At 41.8% G+C, this 21,643-nt stretch overlaps 3 protein-coding genes across 5 annotated transcripts in view; all 3 read right to left on the bottom strand.

Moving 5' to 3' along the window:
- Window positions 1-6,125, bottom strand: part of rragd (ras-related GTP binding D) — a 28,649-nt gene extending 22,524 nt beyond the window's left edge. The window contains exons 1-4 of the mRNA XM_034675063.1: window positions 5,857-6,125; window positions 3,680-3,975; window positions 3,246-3,445; window positions 2,898-3,012 (exon numbers count right to left, since the gene is read on the bottom strand). Of these exons, the coding sequence (XP_034530954.1) occupies window positions 2,898-3,012; window positions 3,246-3,445; window positions 3,680-3,975; window positions 5,857-5,974 (729 nt within the window). The 5' untranslated portion in view covers window positions 5,975-6,125. The remainder of the gene's footprint in view (window positions 1-2,897; window positions 3,013-3,245; window positions 3,446-3,679; window positions 3,976-5,856) is intronic.
- A 116-nt stretch (window positions 6,126-6,241) lies between these two features.
- LOC117806222 (NLR family CARD domain-containing protein 3-like) overlaps window positions 6,242-21,643 on the bottom strand; it is a 435,740-nt gene continuing 420,338 nt past the window's right edge. For all 3 annotated transcript variants that reach the window (XM_034675031.1, XM_034675032.1, XM_034675027.1), the window contains exons 7-11: window positions 13,635-13,811; window positions 10,910-11,083; window positions 8,778-8,951; window positions 8,468-8,641; window positions 6,242-7,198 (exon numbers count right to left, since the gene is read on the bottom strand). In XM_034675031.1, the coding sequence (XP_034530922.1) occupies window positions 7,174-7,198; window positions 8,468-8,641; window positions 8,778-8,951; window positions 10,910-11,083; window positions 13,635-13,811 (724 nt within the window). In that variant the 3' untranslated portion in view covers window positions 6,242-7,173. The remainder of the gene's footprint in view (window positions 7,199-8,467; window positions 8,642-8,777; window positions 8,952-10,909; window positions 11,084-13,634; window positions 13,812-21,643) is intronic.
- On the bottom strand, window positions 14,059-21,134 carry LOC117806226 (NLR family CARD domain-containing protein 3-like). The gene is made up of 6 exons (XM_034675040.1): window positions 21,045-21,134; window positions 18,352-18,797; window positions 17,704-18,060; window positions 17,091-17,132; window positions 16,373-16,599; window positions 14,059-15,944 (listed from the first exon to the last, which is right to left on the bottom strand). The coding sequence occupies exons 3-6, from the start codon at window positions 18,039-18,041 to the stop codon at window positions 14,059-14,061; spliced, it is 2,493 nt and encodes an 830-aa protein (XP_034530931.1). The 5' UTR covers window positions 18,042-18,060; window positions 18,352-18,797; window positions 21,045-21,134.

Below are 21,643 nucleotides of genomic sequence, written 5' to 3'. Positions count from 1 at the left end.
TGTCAGAGGGACACATTCAACCCTGACAAAAGAGACTGAGAAGGGCGAGGACCGGCTGAGGACAAACTGACAAAGCATCAGTGCATCCCTATATACTAGACATATATACTACTGTGTACTATATCAACATGCAGACTGATGGCCCCTGTTGGCCCCTCCCCAGAACTGCTACTGACTACAGACTAAATTCAAATGCAGTATGTAGTGCGTATTGCATACTAGGTGGCATGAAGCAAGCCGTTTTGAAAACAGCCAGAGTTTATGAACGTCTCACTGCCCGCCTGGAGGTGATGTATGACCTCTGAACCCTCTGATGTCATGAAGTAACGTCCGGTTCACTTCCATGATGAGGTTTTTCATGACAGCATGCTCAGAGTTCTTCAGAAGCTTACCCAGCATGATATCATCACAGACATGTGAAAGTGAAATGATCGTCCGGCCCTGTTCAGACTCTCACGCAGCTCGTGATAGAAATAATGATGATTACTGCTTTGTGCACGCTGGCTTCACATGACATGGTTTAACGGGCTTTAGGCTTCATTATTTTTAAATAGACGCAGAAACATGCAAATCCACTTTCTTTGTACACGAAGGAGGAAGGTAGGAGAGTGATGACTCTGCTTTACATTGTGAATGTGTTCATGACAAGACACTGTCCGAGAGAAGGAGACAGGATGCACAGGCAGGCCTGGAAGTCAGAGAAAACACAGCTGAAGCAATCATTTTTAGGACAGACTTATTGATTTTTTTGACAGCGTTCTGCTCTCTGTAGTTTTGGTGCAGTGTAATAATATTTCTGAAAATCAAACCTCAACCTTGACATCCTGTGTAAACAGCTTACAGGCTGATAAAACATTTCAGTTGCAGCTGAAATGTTGGTAGAAAATCTAATTCCAGCCTTGAATATCAGTAAACACAGTCATAGAGGAGGGAGGGTGCACAGCAGCCTCAGTGTCCTCAGCAGGTAACAGCATGTTTATCAAAACTATCATATGATTTATAACGCACAGTTACAGACTGCCTACAGACTCTATGTAAACACAGCCTGAGGGTGATCTCCTCACTCATTCAGATCCAGGAATAAAACCGATCTTATTCATATCTGCAGCTCAATGAAGACGACAATCACAGGACACGACTTTGTGCTTCAGAAGCTGCATTTCTACCACAAGTTCCAGGAACTTTTAACCCCGGAGAACTACTCTTCCAGGAACTAAATGGTTCCTGTGGCCCCATCGTCGTCCGCCAGTGACGTATGGAGGAGAAAAAGAGTAACTGCACTACACGGACAGACCAGTAGAGGGCAGTAAGACAGAGACGAAGGCCTTACAACAAAGATGACGCCATAGAAGGAGACGGACAGGCCGCCATCATCATGTGAGACTCCACAGTTAACGTGTTAGTATGAAGGAGATTCCTCTTGTGCTGTTTCTGATCGTGCAGATGGATTCACTGGATCAACACTTGGAAGGAGATGAGCGAGAGAAACAAAGTCGTGTCAGAGAGGGACCGGTGTTTCAGTTTAAAGGGCGACCCTGTTAACTGGAGACTCTCAGCCGGATGCATCCCTCACAAACGTCTTCAGACGATCATAAAATATCTGATGAGGATATTTGGACATTTGAATAAAAACTAAACTAGGACCCATTCCTGAGGACTGGAATGCAAACAAATGGAGTTTTAAACATGTGATTAAAAAAAACAACTGATCAGGATTTTAAAAATAACTTCACCATCATCGTTTCTTCTTCTGGGTCTGACTGGATGAGGCTCAATCGCAGGTGATTGTCTGCTGTGTAAGGAGCGTCACATGACCCTTTCGCTCAGAGCGCGCTCAGAGCGTGTCACGGCATGTCTCCTGATGGCAGCCATGCTCCAGTCAAAGTGAGCTCAGTGCAGACCCTCCTCCATGGTCCCTGATGTGTCCTGGTTTTGATCTGTCCCATGAAGTATCCCTCTGGATGAACTAATGGACAGTCCTTGTGCTGTGCAGGCGGGTTTAAAGGTCAGAGGAAATAAGTGGAGGTGAGCTGTCTTCAGCTTAACTTCTGATGTCTCTTTATGTGATGAATGAACGTCCCCTGAGGGAGAGACATCGTCTGTTGTCTTCAAGGCTCTGTCTTCAATTAAGAAGAGAAACCAATCTTTTTATTCTGCTTCCTGTCAAACACTGTGCCAAGCCTGGATTATGATTCTTTAAACCTATCATATAAAACAATAGTTATTCTCTGACTCACGCTGAGACACAAGAACAAGATGTGCTGTCTTTAATGAACTCTTCATCTCTAAAATCTAAAGTGTTCAGAGATCAGAGAGAGACGAATCACTTTAACCATCAATCCCTGTCACCTCGGAGCAGAGACATTATGTTTCAACCATCGATTCAAGAGATTTAAACAACTACAGGGACGATTCAGACCCTGTCCCTGCTCTTTATTTATTCTTGGACTTGAAAGGAGTGATTTTGAATGATTGAAGGTTAAACAATATCCTGATTCATCTCTCACTGCAGCCCTTCAGTCCAGCTCCAGGTGACCAGGACGCAGGAGACATGCAACGAATGATTGTTAGAGAGAGAACCTCGATCACATGCTTTGTTTTTCTGAATAATAATAATAATAATAATAATAATAATAATAATAATGATCTCTTTGAGGATTCAATTCAGAACATCAGAGGCTGCAGCGTCTGCATGCAGGAGTGCAACGTGTAAATCTGTGAGGCATTAGTGCCATCTAGTGTCTGGATCGTGAAGTACAGATGGAGGAACATTAAGTTTGATGTGCATGTTCAAAACTGAGGCAATAGAGGAGCACACTGATGTTTGATTTAACTTTAAAGATGTAACTCCACCTCTTTATTTTGACCTCCAGTTCAGCCGCTGCAGGATTACTCACAGAGATGAAGATGTTGAGCAGGTTTTCCAGCGTGGGCAGCTGTGGGATCAGCTTCTGGACCACTTTACTGAACGCCTCAAATATGGAGTGGTCGTATATACTGGTGAGGTAGAAGCTGTGAAGAGCAGAAACCGAGGAGACGAGACTTCAATCAGAAGCTTCTTCATTATTTATCATTTATATCTTAAACTGATGTGGAGAGAGACAACCAGAAAACAAGAGCTGTATGAAAAGTACAAATCACGTCAGCTCAAACTATCTCAGAGCTTCTGCACCTGATACTCATTTAGAGCCCAAAACATCTCTTAAAAATCACATCATGAATCTGGAGCTGCAGCTGAAGTCTACCTCAGGTGGATCTGCTCCAGGCCCGCGTCTGCCAGGTCGTCGTTGGCACGCTTGTGAATATCTCTCTGCTTCTCGATCTTGTGGTCGTCTGACAGGCCGTCCACTTTGTGAATGAACACCTCGAAGTTAATGTCTGGGTTGACTTTGTAGGCCCGGGTCACTGTGAGGTGGAGTCTGCTCAGAGCCTCCGAATAGTCATCCTGCGAAGAGGAGGAGAACACACGTCACACAGATCCATTGAGCATGATCAGATGTGTGGATGTGGGAAGTTTGCGCTGATGTGTGCAAAAGCTTGAGAACTCACGGGTTCAGATTAATCAGGTTAAAGTCTACAAGCTGCATTCAGGTGAGAGATGATCAATCTCTCTAAAGGGTCATAAGGAACCCTCATGTGAAGTTGTATTCAGTGATATGGAATCTCTCTGTCGTCTGACCTGTGAGTCGATGACGAAGATGAGAGCTCCGGTTCCTCTGAAGATCATCTCGTAGTCAAACGTGGGGTCGAAGAAGTCGATCTGTCCGGGGAAGTCCCAGATCTGGAAGCTGACGAAGGAGCTGCTGGAGACGTCCTCTCTGCAGATCTTATTGGTGCTCTCCAGGAACAGCGTCTCATTGGGCGACATTTTGTGGAAAACCACCTTCTGGATGGAGGACTTCCCGCTCCTCCTCAGACCCATCAGCAGGATACGAGGTTTGACCTCCCCGCTCAGAGAGTCGCTGAAGCCCAGCTCTGAAACACACAGACAGAGGAGACGTTGGTGAGGAGGGGCAAGTTTATTCTATTTTTAAAGTAGGGACAGTTTAAATAAAAAATACTCTTTTATTTTTTTATGTCAGGGAATTACTTTTTAATCATATTTCTGACTTTTATTTAATATTTCTGACTTAATATTTCTGACTTTTATTCATAATTCTGACATTGTATTTAATATTTCTGACTTTTATTCATAATTCTGACTTCTTATTTAATATTTCAGTCTTTAATTTAATATTTCTGACTTTTATTCATAATTTTGACTTCTTATTTAATATTTCAGTCTTTAATTTAATATTTCTGACTTTTATTCATAATTTTGACTTCTTATTTAATATTTCAGTCTTTAATTTAATATTTCTGACTAGTGTTCATAATTCTGACTTTGTATTTAATATTTCTGACTTTTATTTAATATTTCTGACTTTTATTTAATTTTTCTGACTTTAATTTAACATTTCTGACTTTTTATTTAATATTTCTGACTTTTATTTAATATTTCTGACTTTAATTTAATATTTCTGACTTTAATTTAACATTTCTGACTTTTTATTTAATATTTCTGACTTTTATTCATAATTTTGACTATTATTTAATTTTTCTGACTTTAATTTAACATTTCTGACTTTTTATTTAATATTTCTGACTTTTATTCATAATTTTGACTATTATTTAATATTTCTGACTTTAATTTAACATTTCTGACATTTTATTTAATATTTCTGACTTTTATTCATAATTTTGACTATTATTTAATATTTCTGACTTTTTATTTAATATTTCTGACTTTTATTTAATATTTTTGACTTTAATTTAACATTTCTGACTTTTTATTTAATATTTCTGACTTTTATTTAATATTTCTGACTTTTAATTTAATATTTCTGACTTTTATTCATAATTTTGACTATTATTTAATATTTCTGACTTTAATTTAACATTTCTGACTTTTTATTTAATATTTCCGACTTTTATTCATAATTTTGACTATTATTTAATATTTCTGACTTTTATTCATAATTCTGACTTTGATTTAATATTTCTGACTATTATTTGATATTTTTGACTTTTATCTCATGTTTCTGACTATTATTTAATATTTCTGACTTTTATTCATAATTCTGACTATTATTTAATACTTCTGACTTTTATTTAATATTTCTGACTTGTTTCCATAATTCTGACTTTTTATTTAATATTTCTGACTTTTATTTAATATTTCTGACTTTTATTTAATATTTCTGACTTGTATTCATAATTCTGACTTTTATTTAATATTTCTGACTATAATTTAATATTTCTGACTTTAATCTCATGTTTCTGACTATTATTTAATATTTCTGACTTGTTTCCATAATTCTGACTTTGTATTTAATATTTCTTTTTTTTCAGTTTTTAATTGTATTTCTGACTACTATAAGGACTCGGTAAAAAGGAAAAAACAGGTTATATAAAATATTCAGAATTATGGTAGTGGATTAGGGCCACTGAAATGGTTTTAGGAGGTGGGGCCAGTGACAAAAAATTATTTAAATAATTGTTTTTAATTCTGACTTTAAATGCTGAATCCTGATAATACTGACTAACCTGGTATGTTTGTGTCAGCTGTCAGATAACTGTGTCCTCAGATGACTGTGTGTGTCTGAATGCAGTGAGCTGAATGTCCTGCTCAGTATGAACTTATAAACTGAGGCAGTAAACTTCCTGATCAGAGTTACCTTAAAGCAGACTCAGTTATCTAACAGGTGACAGTCAGGATCAAACTCTGCACCACAGCAGAGAATAATAAACAGGTCTGAAGTGAAAGTGTTTCTCTGCTGCTGTGTGACCTTCCACAGGGCAGAACGATCCGCCTACCTCCGTCCTCACAGCCCAGCTCAGACTCTGAAAACGCCTCCAGGTCGTCGTCGTAATATCCCAGAGCTTCATCCTCCTCTTCCTCTCCGTTCAGTGCAGAGTCCTTCTCCCCCGACATGTCTGCTGTCCTCGTCTTCAGCTCTGCTCTGGAACTTTTCCTACATGGTCATTTGATACGCGAGAGCCATGATGGTGAACTTTCACCCCCCCCTGCCTTCAGTCCGACACACTGCAGCCACACGAGGAGGGGAGGAGGGGAGGGGGGGAGGAGGAGGGGAGGTGCATGCAGTCAGGTCTGTAAATCTGATGTATTTATAGCTGCTTTAAAAGAGCATTTCAGGTTGTGGATTTAACATAAAACAGAGCAGATAACTGTAAACATGAATGTCTGAATACCTCACTTTATTTATAGATTTATTCATTTGTGATACAGCACAGCATCAAACATTAAAAGCACATCAGAAACACACAACAAAAATAATCCATAGTATCTGTTATAAGCATTATTGTTAGTCTGTTTCTTCATGTAAAGCCTCAACTATCAAATAATTTCCAGAAATTTCTAATTATTTGCAAATTGACTGTTTTTTGGACCTTCTGAAAAATAATAAAAAAGGATATTAAATAGCAATTTTCAAATGAGTTTTATTTTTTCTCATTCTTGATACATCAGGTATTTTGTCACGTCAGGTTTCTTCTTTTTTAAACAAACTAAAAGATATAAAAACATAATTTTTGTCTTATTAAACTTTGAGTTTCCTTAACATTTTTCCCGAAGTAATTTCAAACACAGTTATAATTTTTTTTCCATACTGCACGACAACGTCATACATATTCTGCACCTGCCATACAGCAAAAAAACATTAATTGTGTACTTCTTCTTTGAAATGTTCAAATTTTAGTGGAATTCAATGAGCAAAAGAAAATGATGTACTAGAGAGCCATGGCAACATTTAAGTGGTCATCAATCATCATAATGCAGGGTGCATATATAAAATACAAAATGCGTTACAAACATCTACAGTCAGCTCTTAAAAACACTGACAGAAGAAAATGTTCCTCAATGAAAAGCAGAGAAGCTTCTAGCAGCTTCTGAAGACACACAACTTAAACAGTTTATTACACATAATGTAGAACTCTGTGTATATTGAAACTTTAAAACCTTTCATTTACAAAGTTATAAGTGATTCAGTCAGTCACTGCTGGAGGAAGCTCTCCTCTTCCTCTACCTCTTCCTCTTCCTCTTCCTCACAGTAACACGGTCCAGTCAGAGCCTCTCCTCACACAGGCTGCTGCTGCTTCATCCTCTCTGGATCATTAATCGTTCTGAGATCTCCTCCATCTGAGGAGAGAAGAAGACGGACAGCAGAGGTCATGAATCAGTGTTTACTCCACAGACTGTGGAAATAATGGAGGAGGCTAACGTTACGTCCCCCTCTGTATCCTCCACTGTGAACATGGACTCTAAAATCCACCATGTGGTCTTGTTGGAGCCCAAAGTGAGCACATGTGAACAGAGGGTGGAGCTGGAGAGGAGTGAGGGCTTTACAGAGGCTAACTTCTCCAAGCTAAAGTCAACACCTGGTGGTTCATTCAGACTCTGCTCATGAGCTAGTTTCCCCTGGTGTTTCCACAGAGTGAGATGTTCTTCATGGTGGGAGCTGACCACAGCTGTTTCTCCATCAGACTGAAGAAGCTAAGAGAGCTCCTGGACCGGAGCCGACTCTCCTGAAGCTCCAGTGAGAGAGCATGGAGTAGACGACATATACCGGGTAATTTACATGAACTTAAGAGGCCACGGCCCTGATTCTGCAAACTGAAGGCTTATTAAATTTTAAATAGGTGAGTTCTATAAAAACTGGACCCTGTATGAAGAGAAAAGAGCTCCAGAGACTAGAATGATCTTTGTACCAGGCTGTCAACACCTTTATTTCTGCTCTAAAGATGGACTTTTGAATACGGGGAAATTTTAATTTGGGACCTTTTTGTTTTTACAGCCTCTAGTGGACAGTTGAGGAACTGCAGCTTTGTGCTTCATGTTTGAAGTCCAGTATAAAGAGCAGCAGGGACTTCAGTGTGTTCAGAGCAGCAGTGGGGCAGCTGTGTGCTGCAGCCAGCTTCCTTTCAGCTCTCATGTTACTGTGTTGAAGTGAACACACTGAGGAGGAAGCTCACAGACCTGCAGAGACTTTGGGCATCAAGTGTTCACTCAGAGGCCAGAGAAGCTTAAAGACATGAAAACCTGAGGCTCCAACAGAGAAACAGACAAACAGACAAACAGACAAACAGACAAACAGACAAGACATGAAGTAATCACTGAACAGGACACAGCATGGGATACAGCACTGTTTAAAGATGGAGGATGAAAAAGAACATATCAACAGACTCTGACGGTGAAGAGGCAGAAACACCCAACACAACAGTCGACTTAGAGACAGGATCACAACGAGCTTCCTGAAGCCCGTCATTGTCCTCTCGCAGCTTCACTGAGGAGAGCAGCTGCTGAGAAGTTTGGAGGTTTACAGAAAGAAACTGTCTTTGCTGTGATACTAAATGTGTTTAATACATTACAGCTGAAACCAGCATGAACGGACCACAACGCTGTACTGACCTCAGAGACCGCAGTCTGTGTAGGGTACTCTCCCCAAGATCAGAGAGAAGCTTCATATCTGAATCCTGCAGCTTGTTCTCACTCAGTTCCAGCTCTCTCAGATGGGAGGGGTTGGACTTCAGAGCAGAGGCCAGAGAAGCACAGCTGATTTTTGACAACCTGCAAGACTTCAATCTGAATAAAAAATAAATGACAAGGATAAAATTAAATCAGATGTGTGCATGTTTGAAATGTGTAGCTCAACATTACAATGTCCTAATCATTGTCAAACATGTCAGACCAACAATAATAACAGAGTCAGTGAACTGACTTCAGAGTCTCCAGGCTGCAGAGTGGACTCTCCAGAAAACCACAAAGATGCTTCACTCCTGAATCCTGCAGCTTGTTGTCGCTCAGCTCCAGCTCTCTCAGATGGGAGGGGTTGGACTTCAGAGCAGAGGCCAGAGAAGCACAGCTGATCTCTGACAATCTGCAGCGTCTCAATCTGAATTCAAAATAAATGTTGTAAGTTCAGAAATCATTCAGTGTTTAATAATCTGTTCAGAGTTAAAGAAGAGAAATATGAGACTCCAAACACATGAAGCCAACATGATTCAGGTTAAATATGTGAAATACAACATGTGAAAAAGAGCTGTCATTAATGTTAATGTCAGTGTCTTGTTACATTCCTCCAGAGATGAGTGTGTGACTGAAATGTGTTCATATGATTTGAGTTGCTCCCCAGGCTCTGTGGGCTCCTTTGTTTCTTTTCTTTTCTTTATTTCTTTACATATTTCATTTAGTGCCTTGGTCCACAGTGTCCTTTAACATCTTGAGTCATTTGCCTCCCTCCACCTCCTTCCACCACAGACTCTATCCATGGATAGAAAAGGAAAAAACTGAACTTTCCCACCAGGCTCATGAACCACCTTGACCTCCTCTGGGCCTCTTTGCTGCTGCTGCTGCTGCTGCCGCCTGCAAACACCCACAGTCTGAGGACTGAGAGCTGATCTGAGGACCCCGTCTGTAGCTCTTTTTTAAGGTGTACTAAGGCTGCTGGACTTTTCACTGAGTTAACTAATGACCTTAAACTACTGTGTTGGTTTCAATTCTTAACAAACTCTCAAGAAGTTAAAAAAAAAAAAAGGAGAAGCTCACATTTATATAATTTTTTTTCTTTCAGTTTCTGGGTCTTTAGAGAGTCTGAAATTAAATCTCTGCACTCACATAACTACCCAAAGAAGGATGAGTTACATTCCAGTCCACGGACTTTCTCTTTACTTTTCCTTTTTCATAGAAACATTAAACTGCTGAACAACATGACTTTTTAAATCCTCCTCTCCTTCATGTTTCTCCCTCTGTTACAGAAACATAAACCCAACACCTGTTCATCTTTAAGTGAAATATCAGATAGTTTTCATTGAAACCTGGAGGCTTTGATTCCAAACTGTCATTATAAATGTGTTTGAATCTGTTTTAGTGAGCACGTCTTCTTAGACCTGATCCTCCCTCCACCTAACAGGTCTACTGTATCAAGATGCTGCTTAAATATCAGGGTTAGTACTCAGGTGTGTGTTGGTCTGATCCCAATAAAAGGACACCCTAAAATGGGCCCACATGCTTCAGGGTGACCCTGCATTGTATTCAGGTTCTGAAGGGGCTGCTTCACAGACAGTGAAGACAGAAGGAATGATGACACACACCAACAACTCTCTGAACGTTCATATGAACCCCAGTATTATACTGAGACTCACTTTAAAAACACGGACGTGTCCTTTAAGACATCTTCATGTTAATGACATCGAGCTTCTACTTCAATAAAGATGGAGAAACTTCTCCTCTTAAACTCGGACAGCTTCATCAGTGCCTCCATCTTTGCAAACTCACTTTGTGCAGCCAAACAAATCAAAGCCTCTGAAACTGATTTAAGATTCAACATCACAAAGTTTACAAAGAGGCTGAATGTCAGGATGCATTGTGGGAAAATATGAACCAAAGACATGTAGAGGCGTTTCTGTGAGGAGAAGTGGAGGCATGAAATCAAATCAACTTCAGTTTGAGATCTGAAGTCACTCTGAGCATCACAGAGCTTCATCAACATGTTGTAAAAACTAAACACTGAATGAATGTGTCGCTGTCTGATCGCTGAGGTGGAGATGATTTATTGATCATTATATGTGTTATTAAACATGATGCTGAATATCATCTAACATCAGCTGATTCAGAGGCTATGAGGGAATTATCCAGTGGGGGATTTTTCTTCCTATATTAAGGTTTGAAATCTGAAGATCAACATCGCTCTGCCTCTGTCATCAGACTAAACCACAGAAGAAGAAAAATTATCTTTAACATTGAGATGCTCAGAGTGGATCAGTAGAATATCAGCATTATATCTGCAGTTTAATGTCAACACAACTTTCACATCAAATTCATCTCAGCACTAAAGTCAACCTGGTGTCTGACCTCAGAGTCTCCAGGCTGCAGAGTGGACTCTCCAGAAAACCACACAGATGATCCACTCCTGAATCCTGCAGGTTGTTTCTACTCAGGTCCAGCTCTCTCAGATGGGAGGGGTTGGACTTCAGAGCAGTGGCCAGAGAAGCACAGGTGAGCTCTGACAACCTGCAGCCCCTCAATCTGAATAAAAAATGAAACAAGATAAAATTAATTTATTATCCCATCAGATGTGTTCATGTTTTAAATGTGTAGCTCAACATTACAACGTCCTAATCAATGATCTTTGTCCTAAAATAAATACAGAGACTTTGTCATTCTGTTATTGAGGATCATCATAAGGTCAGCCTTCAACAGACTTCATCCAAACGCCACCACAACATTCATACACCTGTTCATGTCAACACAACATTCATACACCTGTTCATGTCATGCCAACATGAGGAAGTGTGTGTGTGTGTGTGTGTGTGTGTGTGTGTGTGTGTGTGTGTGTGTGTGTGTGTGCATGCGTGCGTGTGTGTGTGCATGTGTGCATGCGTGTGTGTAATAAATAAAGCCTTTCAGCTTTAACACTTTTCATTGAGAAACAAACAGCATGGGTGTAAACTTTAAAGCTGTGTATAAGTGAAGCTTTGTTCACACATCAGTCGAATAATGAGCCTGATCATCAGGGCTCTTTAGATCTCAGGAGACTCAACAACGATCAGGAGGAACCCTTGAGTCCCTGAAGAGAAACTCCTGATCCCAAATACCTGGGTACTTACAGTGGGGCAAAAAAGTATTTAGTCACCCAGTTCTCCCACTTAGAAAGATGAGAGAGGTCTGTTATTTTCATCAGAGGTACACTTCAACTATGAGAGACAAAATGAGAAAAAAAAAATCCAGGAAATCACATTGTAGGATTTTTAAAGAATTTATTTGTAAATTATGGTGGAAAATAAGTATTTGGTCAATAACAAAAGTTCAACTCAATACTTTGTAACATAACCTTTGTTGGCAATGACAGAGGTCAAACGTTTCCTGTAAGTCTTCAACAGGTTTGCACACACTGTAGCTGGTATTTTGGCCCATTCCTCCATGCAGATCTCCTCTAGAGCAGTAATGTTTTGGGGCTGTCGCTTGGCAACACAGACTTTCAACTCCCTCCACAAATATTCTATGGGGTTGAGGTCTGGAGACTGGCTAGGCCACTCCAGGACCTTGAAATGCTTCTTTAAGGAGCCACTCCTTTGTTGCCCAAGCAATGTGTTTTGGATCATTGTCATGCTGGAAGACCCAGCCATGTTCCATCTTCAATGCTCTCACTGATGGAAGGAGGTTTTGGCTTACAATCTCACGATACCTGGCCCCGTTCATTCTTCCCTTAACACGGATCAGTCGTCCTGTCCCCTTTGCAGAAAAACAGCCCCAAAGCATGAGGTTTCCACCCCCATGCTTCACAGTAGGTATGGTGTTCTTGGGATGCAACTCAGCATTCTTCTTCCTCCAAACACGGCGAGTTGAGTTTTTACCAAAAAAGTTCTATTTTGGTTTCATCTGACCACATGATATTCTCCCAATCCTCTTCTGGATCATCCGTATGCTCTCTGGCAAACTTCAGACGGGTCTGGACATGTACTGGCTTAAGCAGGGGGACACGCCTGGCGCTGCAGGATTTGAGTCCCTCTCGGCGTAGTGTGTTACTGATGGTAGCCTTTGTTACTTTGGTCCCAGCTCTCTGCAGGTCATTCATCAGGTCCCTCCGTGTAGTTCGGGGATTTTTGCTCATCGTTCTCATGATCATTTTGACCCCACGGGAGGAGATCTTGCGTGGGGCCCCAGATCGAGGGAGATTATCAATGGTCTTGTATGTCTTCCATTTTCCTACAATTGCTCCCACAGTTGATTTATTCACACCAACCTGCTTGCCTATTGTAGATTCACTCTTCCCAGCCTGGTGCAAGTCCACAATTTTCTTTCTGGTGTCCTTCGACAGCTCTTTGGTCTTGGCCATGGTTGAGTTTGGAGTCCGACTGTTTGAGGCTGTGGACAGGTGTCTTTTATACAGATAACGAGTTCAAACAGGAGCCATTAATACAGGTAACCAGTGGAGGACAGAAGAGCTTCTTAAAGAAGAAGTTACAGGTCTGTGAGAGACAGAAATCTTGCTTGTTTGTGGGTGACCAAATACTTATTTTCCACCATTTTTTTTTCTCATTTTGTCTCTCATAGTTGAAGTGTACCTCTGATGAAAATTACAGACATCTCTCATCTTTCTAAGTGGGAGAACTTGCAAAATCAGTGGCTGACTAAATACTTTTTTGCCCCACTGTAGGAGTCCATCTGTCTTTAGAGAGCCATCAGTGGCAGGAACCCTTCCTCCTGTCCATCCTGAGTGTGAAGTGCTCTCTTTCTAACACAGCTACACTGCAAGAAAGGACTTCATCACTTTAACTGAAACTAATAAGAAGCTTCAGCAGTCTGAGTTATTCATAGCAAGTGATGTTCTGACTTCATCTACTGAGAGGGACTGAACTCAACGTGAGTCTGAGGCCTCCTAAAAAACTCTTCATCTCTCTACTTTCCCTGATTCCAAGAATTCAGCACTCCTGAAAAATATTCACACTGATCATTGTTTTCAGTTTTATGCTTCAGGAAAATTCACAAAATGTACAAACAAAAAATGTTAAACTCAGAAAAAGATTTGAACAAAACCTGAACAAAAACCAGAATGAGCTTCAGACCGTGAACTGACCTCAGAGTCTCCAGTCTGCAGTGAGGACTCTTCAGCCCAGCTGACAGAAGCTTCACTCCTGAATCCCACAGGTAGTTGTTGTGACTCATGTCCAGGTGTCTCAGGTGGGAGGGGTTGGCCTTCAGAGCAGAGGCTACAACTTCACAGTGAGTCTCTGAGAGCTCACAGTCTGAAAGCCTGTAATGAAGTGAGTTTGAATGAGAGAGGACACGTTATATTTGAGTCGATCATTTCCTGTTTAAACAAAATGTGACAGAAAGATCACAGAGTCTGAAACACCTGAAAAACATCAGGGACAAAATACATCATCTTTGAATAAACACGTGGATCACTATCTCAGGAGTCAGAGTGATTTCAGAGTGTGTATATTTTTATATCTCAACTATTATATCACACTGATTCATAATGTTGATCTCAGATAAACTTACACAGCCTTCCTGCAGTTCCTCACAGCTGGAATCAGTCTCAGTCGTCCCCCCTCTGATGTTTTGTACATATTCAGATCAAACTCATCCAGAACCTCCTCTGACATCTGCAGCATGTAGGCCAGAGCAGAGCAGTGGATCTCAGAGAGTTCCTTCTCTGATCTGTTCTCTGACTCCAGGAACTCTTGGATCTCCTGATGGACTGAGAGGTCGTTCATCTCCATCAGACAGTGGAAGATGTTGATGCTTCTGTCAGGAGAGATCTCATCACCGTTCATCTTCTTCAGGTTGTTGATGACTCTTTGGATCATCTCTGGACTGTTGTCTGTGTGACCCAGCAGGCCTCCTAAGAGTCTCTGGTTTGACTCCAGAGAGAGTCCATGAAGGAAGCGGACAAACAGGTCCAGGTGACCATTTCTACTTATCAGAGCTTTCATCATAGCTCCCTTCAGGAGGTCTTCAAAAGTTGAAACTTTGTGTTGTTTCCACCGAAAAGCCTCCAGTGCTGCTGTGTTCCTGTCTTGTTCTTCCAGTGCTGCTTTGTTCCTTTCTTGTTCCTTCCTTGCTGCTTTGTTCCTGCCTTGTTCCTTCAGTGCTGCTTTGTTCCTGCTTGTGAAACAGTTGATCATGTAGACTGCAGCCAGAAACTCCTGAACGCTCAGATGAACAAAGTAGTAGACTGTTTTCTGGAAGATCACACACTCTCTTTTAAAGATCTCTGCACAGAGTCCTGAGTACACCAAGGCCTCTGTGACATCCAGACCACAGCACTCCAGGTCTTCTTGGTAGAACATGATGTTTCCTTCCTCCAGATGCTCAAACGCCAGCCTGCCAAGCTTCAGAAGAACTTCTCTGTCAGCCTCCATCAGCTCCTGAGGACTGGTCTCAGGACCCTCAGCATACTTCTTCCTCTTCCTCTTGGTCTGGACCAGCAGGAAGTATGAGTACATGTCGGTCAGGGTCTTGGGCAGCTCTCCTCTCTGCTCTGTGCTCATCATATGCTCCAGAACTGTAGCAGTGATCCAGCAGAAGACCGGGATCTGACACATGATGTGGAGGCTCCTGGAGGTCTTGATGTGTGAGATGATTCTGCTGGACAGATCTTCATCACTGAACCTCCTCCTGAAGTACTCCTCCTTCTGGGCGTCACTGAAGCCTCGGACTTCTGTGACCCTGTCAACGTGTGAAGGAGGGATCTGATTGGCTGCTGCGGGTCGGGAAGTGATCCAGATCAGAGCTGAGGGGAGCAGATTCCCCTGGATGAGGTTTGTTAACAGCAGGTTTATGGATGAGCTCTGTGTGACGTCAGACACAGCCTGAGTGTTGTTGAAATCCAGAGACAGTTTGCTTTCGTCCAGGCCGTCTAAGATGAACACCAGTTTACAGACAGCCAGCGTCTCTGCTGAGACCTTCTGTAATGTTGGATGGAAATCATGGAGCAGCTGGAGGAGACTGTAACGCTCATCTCTGAACAGGTTCAGCTCCCTGAATGAAAGCAGAACCACCAGACTGAGGTCTTGATTCTCCAAGCCCTCTGCCCAGTCCAGAGTGAACTTCTGCACTGAGAAGGTTTTTCCAATCCCAGCGACGCCATTTGTCAGAACCACTCTGATGGGTTCCTGTTGACCAGGTAAGGCTCTGAAGATGTCCTGGCACTTGATGGGAGTTTCCTGGAGGATCTTCTTCATGAAGGCGGTCTCCAGCTTTCTCACCTCATGTTGGGTATTCACCTCTTCACTCTGTCCCTCTGTGATGTAGAGCTCAGTGTAGATCCTGTTGAGGAGGGTTCTACTTCCTGTTTCATCACTTCCTTCAGTCACACGTTCACATCTCCTCCTCAGGTTGATCTTGTGTTCCTTGAAAACCTCCTGCAGACCACCAGGCTCTAAAAAGACCAATCAGAGAGAGAGAGAAACAAAGACTGTTTGAAGATGAAGTGATGCTTTCATCAACTGATCAATAAGAAAGATCTGCACAGAGTCCATATCGCTCTCTATGTCCGTCTGTGCAAACAGAACCAACACGCAGAGAGAGAACACAGAGACTGTAAAGACAGAGGGCCGCCTCATAAACCCAAAACCTGATCTACATGAACTCTTCTGGGTTTGAGTTCTCTCTGAAAGGAGAACACAGATCCAATAATAAACAGCAGAGATCTGCTGCAGCAGAAAAAACATCAGGTTACATTTCACTGGGTTTGAAATGAAGATCATAAAACTCTTTGTGCTGTGTGACAGGATGACGTCAGCGTGTTGAACCAACAGCTGCTGTTTTCAGACCGGTTCACAGAAACACACAGGGGGACAGTCTTACTTTGTGCCCGGCTGGCTGTATCAGGTCCAGGTCCTGTTCTGGATCTGTTTCCACATCTGGGACAGGAAGAGTCTCCTGGTGAACCAGACTGGTCCCAGTATGAGGTGAGGCACTCTCTGCAGAACCAGTGTCCACAGCTGGTAGAGACTGGATCCTTCAGGACGTCCCGACACACAGCACAGCAGGACGGCTGCTCGTCCACAGAGACAGGACTCCTCTTCCTCCCCCTGTGAAGACATGTCCTTATATTTCAATGATTTGTTGACTGATGCTGAAAAAGATGAAGATTGAACAAACAGGATCCAGAAGATGAGACCATGAGGGAAGTTCAAGTCTGGTTCCTTTGTGTCTGAATTCAGCCTTCAGTCTGTGATGTCTGTTTGATTTGAACCCTCCGAGTTTCATCAAAGTGAATCATCTGCTTTTCCTCTCTGACTGTTTCAGAAATCACAGACCGGCCTTCCTGGAACTAGTTCTAAACACAAACCTCACCCTGTCTGACGCTCTGCAGCTGCTTCACAGCCAGACCTTCATCTGAAGAGAGCTGATGTCCCTGACTGATTCACTGAGGTCCCTCTCCTCCTGTCAGACAGGAAGACTCCCCACTGTGAGGGACAGACCAGAACCAGCAACCCACAAAGACTTCAGGGGTTTCAGCTGTCCGGACATTTTCTACAAACGTTCAGGAGTACATGTGGAGACAACTTCAGAGTCTTACCGTGAGTCTGAGGGTCCAGGTTCATTACTGAAGACTGGAGGTCTATGTTTGGACACAAGTATCGGATCAGGACTCTGTATCAATAGGTGCAGACAGACTTTGCCACAAACACACTTGAAGGGGTCATGGTGTTCCTTGTCATCTATCTATCTATCTATCTATCTATCTATCTATCTATCTATCTATCTATCTATCTATCTACAAAGTCTATACACCCCTGTTAAAATGCCAGGTTTTGTGATGTAAAAAATTAAGACCAAGATAAATCATGTCAGAACTTTTTCCACCTTCAATGTGACCTATAACATGAACAATTCAATTGAAAATATTTTAGGGGGAAGAATAAAAAAATAAAATAATGTGGTTGCATAAGTGTAATGGTAGGAGAGACACTGCTTAATATTAAAAAATCGGATCGCTGGGCCAAAAAAGTCAATCAGGACGTCCCTACTTTTCAATAAACTCTTAAACTGCTGCTGTTTTTACCAAAGAGACTTTAAAGTGTGTTTCACTCTGCTTAGATTGAATCACAACTTTTAGAAATTTAAATCTAGAAACATTTAAATCAACAGAACACATGGTTAGAAACTGATGGGACCATAAGTTCTCTTACTGTGAGTCTGAGGGTCCAGGTTCATTTCTGATGTCTGGAGGATTATCTTTAGACCAGTCACTCTTCAGAGACACACAGCTGGGTCCAGGTTCATCACTGATGTCTGGAGGATTATCTTTAGACCAGTCACTCTTCAGAGACACACAGCTGGGTCCAGGTTCATCACTGATGTCTGGAGGATTATCTTTAGACCAGTCACTCTTCAGAGACACACAGCTGGGTCCAGGTTCATCACTGATGTCTGGAGGATTATCTTTAGACCAGTCACTCTTCAGAGACACACAGCTGGGTCCAGGAGACTCTGCTCTGTCCTCCTCTTCCTCTAAACGAACGCTCATGTTCTGGTCTGAAGTCAGTCTGAGAGATTAAACACAAACACTCACTGAGAGAGGAACAAACACAGGAATCGGGGGGCCACACCAAGAGAACAGGAAGTAACACACACACACACACACACACACACACACACACACACACACACACACACACACACACACACACACACACACACACACACACACACACTGTGTCCTCTTATCAATGTAACTGCTGAGTTCAGTGAAACTTTCTTTATTTCCAGTTCACAGAGAGAAAACTTACTCTGAGACTTTAGAAGAGAAATGAGACAAATGTTGAATTAACACTCACCACACTTCAGTTTCCTGTTCTGCTCTCGGACTCAAAATGGAGACTGACATAAACAGTTTCACTTTCAGAGCTCCCTCCCGTTTCTCTGAAATCACATGATCAGTGTAACTCCTCCCTCCTCCTGTTACAGGGACTTTGCTGGCCGTGTGTGTGTGTGTGTGTGTGTGTGTGTGTGTGTGTGTGTGTGTGTGTGTGTGTCAGCAGTCAGTTTCTGAGTGTTTCTCTTCAACAGGTTAGACACTGCTTTTAGTTTCACTTCAGAGCTTCAAACTAAATGAACCCACAGAGATTTCAGGGGTTTCAGCTGTCCTCACATTTTCTACAAACGTTCAGGAGTATGTGTGGTCTGACAGGGTCCAGGTTGAGGATGACCTTTGGACCGGTCACTCTTCAGAGACAGACAGCTGGGTCCAGGAGACTCTGCTCTCCGTCTGTTTTACTGAAATCTGCAAACACAAACATGATTTAGAGAAATCTCTGAAACATTCTCTAAGGATAATACTCTTCAATAAACTGCTGCAGTTAATAACAAAGAGCTTTAAAGTCTGTCCTTCATGTTACCCAGCTTTCTTACTTATCACTGTGTTAAACATGGTTTACATACTGGATCCTGTCCAGCAATCTTAACAATGACAGCAGAGCAGGTGAGAGAAACTTCAGGTTACCGACCGTCTGACTTCACTGTCAGTGGAAATGGTCAATGTAATGTGAACAAGAAGAAATAACCGTGACCTGACTGTGAATTGAAGTGTTCAGTTTAAAGTTAAATCCACCTCAACAGGCAGAGAAGAATCCATCGCCATGGAGCACTGACTGCCGGGGAATCACTGGGACTATTTTTAAAACCGTAGACATCAATAATTTAAATCAATAAAATCATCTTTAATCAACACTTTTACCAACATCTTTGTATCTTAAGTTAGTACCTTGGTTATAAGCTGGATAATGTACGGTTAGCAGGTGGTTATGTGAAACAGAATCCCTTCAGGGTGGACAAGACCCTGACGTGAAGCGGAGGGAGGTTACTTAGTTGTCCTAATTTGTGTCTGAGGGTTCAGCTGGATTTGTAAAGCCATCAGGTTTTGGCCCTACATTCTTACAGACAGAGCGCTGGGTACAGGACCCTACCCATAGGAAAATATATTTAGAGAGGAGATCTCAAAAGTGTTTCATTGATATCTCCTAGACAACAATGAGATCTGTTTGAAAGCAAAATGAGACTATAGCTTATGTCTACTGTTTCTCATTCTTGCCTTCAGAAAAAAAGTTGCAAAAAGTCTCAGCTTAGTCTCCCTTTCAGTTCAAAAGGAGATCTCGTCAAAATCTGAAATGATTCTCAGGTATTTCTCAAGTTTTGTGACTCCTTTTGAGCTCAGGTGGAGAAATCAGGGAGCTCTCTCAATTGTCTGGTGGCCTAGTGGACTAAGCGCTCCACATACAGAGGCTACAGTCCTCGTCGTAGGGGTCGCCGGTTTGATTCCCAGACGGTCGACCATTTCCTGCATGCCTTCCCCCCGCTCACTACTCCCCACATTTCCTGTGTCTCTTCAGCTGTCCTGTCAAATAAAGGCCAAAAGGCCAAAAATCTATTTAAAAAAAAGAGAAGAAAATTAGCCATTAATGAGATCTCTCATTTAAGTCTCAAATAAGACTCATGTAATGGTCTCAACTATTTCTCCTAGTGAATTTTAGGAGAAACGAATGAGAACAATTTGAAACTTGAATGAGGCTGAAGTGAGAATCTCAATATTGTATCCAGAGACTAAGAAGAGAAAGCTTTGAGCAGTAAAATTTTCCTCTGGGTAAGGGCCTCATTCTCCAACATGTGTACAAAGAAATCTACTCTTCAGACCCACCTGCACAGGTTTCAAGAAGATTCTGGTTCTCCAGTTAGAACTAAATCTGTGAGACTGAGAAGCTCTCATTTGAGTGCTGATATTCCTGCTCATAATAAACGTTACAGTATTTTCCTTTATTATGCTCCTTCAAATATGACATCAGATACTTACATCTGTGAATTTCAATGATTCAATGAGCCCAAAGTGACATTCTGAATATGAACTGAGAACTTATTCATGTTTAATACATGTTGAATCGTCAACCCTCATTCACAACAACACTAACCCTGTCAAGAGGCTCTAAAGACACAGACGCTGCTGTGCAGAGTGAGAACTATAACAGTTAGTACGCGTCCTCATAGATTAGACCTCAGCCTCTCTGGCTGATAGACAGCTGCCACAGACTGAGAGAGACAGAGAGCATTCAACAAGTTTCACTCATCACTCCACATCAGGTCACGAATACAGCTGAGCAGAAATGTTTCATTACTTAACACCTGAGCTGAAATGAGTTCTCTTACTGTGAGTCTGAGGGTCCAGTTTGGGAAGCACTGCTCTAAACAAACACTCATGTTCTGATCTGAAGTCCGTCTGGTCTGAAGAGGTTTACAGTAAACAATCAGAAAGGAACACACAAGAATCAGGAGAGACCAGTTTGTTCAAGTGTCATATGCAGAACTCAGATAACATACACTTACTTACACACACACGCACACACACACACACACATACTGTGTCCTCTTATCAATCTAACTGCTGAGTCATTGAAAGTTTCTTTCCTTTCCATTTCACAGAGAGAAAACTTACTCTGAGACTTTAGAGGAGAAATGAGACAAATGTTGGATTAACACTCACCACACTTCAGTTTCCTGCTCTGCTCTCAGACTAAAAATGGAGGCTACACTATTTACCTCAGATAACTTCCCCTTCTTCTACAGCAAGAACACATTATCAGTGTGACTCCTCCCTCCTGGAAATCAACCAAGTTTATATGTGGGTGTGTATCTCTTTCTCTCTCTCTCTCTTTCTCTCTCTCTGTCTATCTCTCTATCTTTCTCTCTCTGTGTCTATCTCTCTCTCTCTCTCTCTCTGAGGTCAGTTAATGAGCGTCTCTCTTCAACAGCTTGCTGTAATTTAAATAGAAATATAAAGGGATGGTAAAATGATGTTGTGTCCTAAGAGTAAGGCAGGACAGTAACTATATAGTAAAGGTGTGATAGAGATGATCTGCATTCATACAAAAATAACTCACTTTATTAGAAACTGTAATAATGACGGTTTATATGTGAAGTTTAAAAACTCAGGGCTCTCAAGTCTCACACATTGGGCGTGAAACATCCACGCATTTCCACCTGTTCACACCTTTTTATTTACAGTCTATGGTTCACACGCCCGCACTCCACACTTTGTATTTCTCACGCAGAATAATTACTAGGACAAAGCCCACCAAGTTG

Source organism: Notolabrus celidotus, chromosome 22 (genome assembly GCF_009762535.1).
Source record: "Notolabrus celidotus isolate fNotCel1 chromosome 22, fNotCel1.pri, whole genome shotgun sequence".
Classification (NCBI taxonomy): Eukaryota; Metazoa; Chordata; class Actinopteri; order Labriformes; family Labridae; genus Notolabrus; species Notolabrus celidotus.
This window is presented reverse-complemented; position numbering and strand designations above follow the sequence as displayed.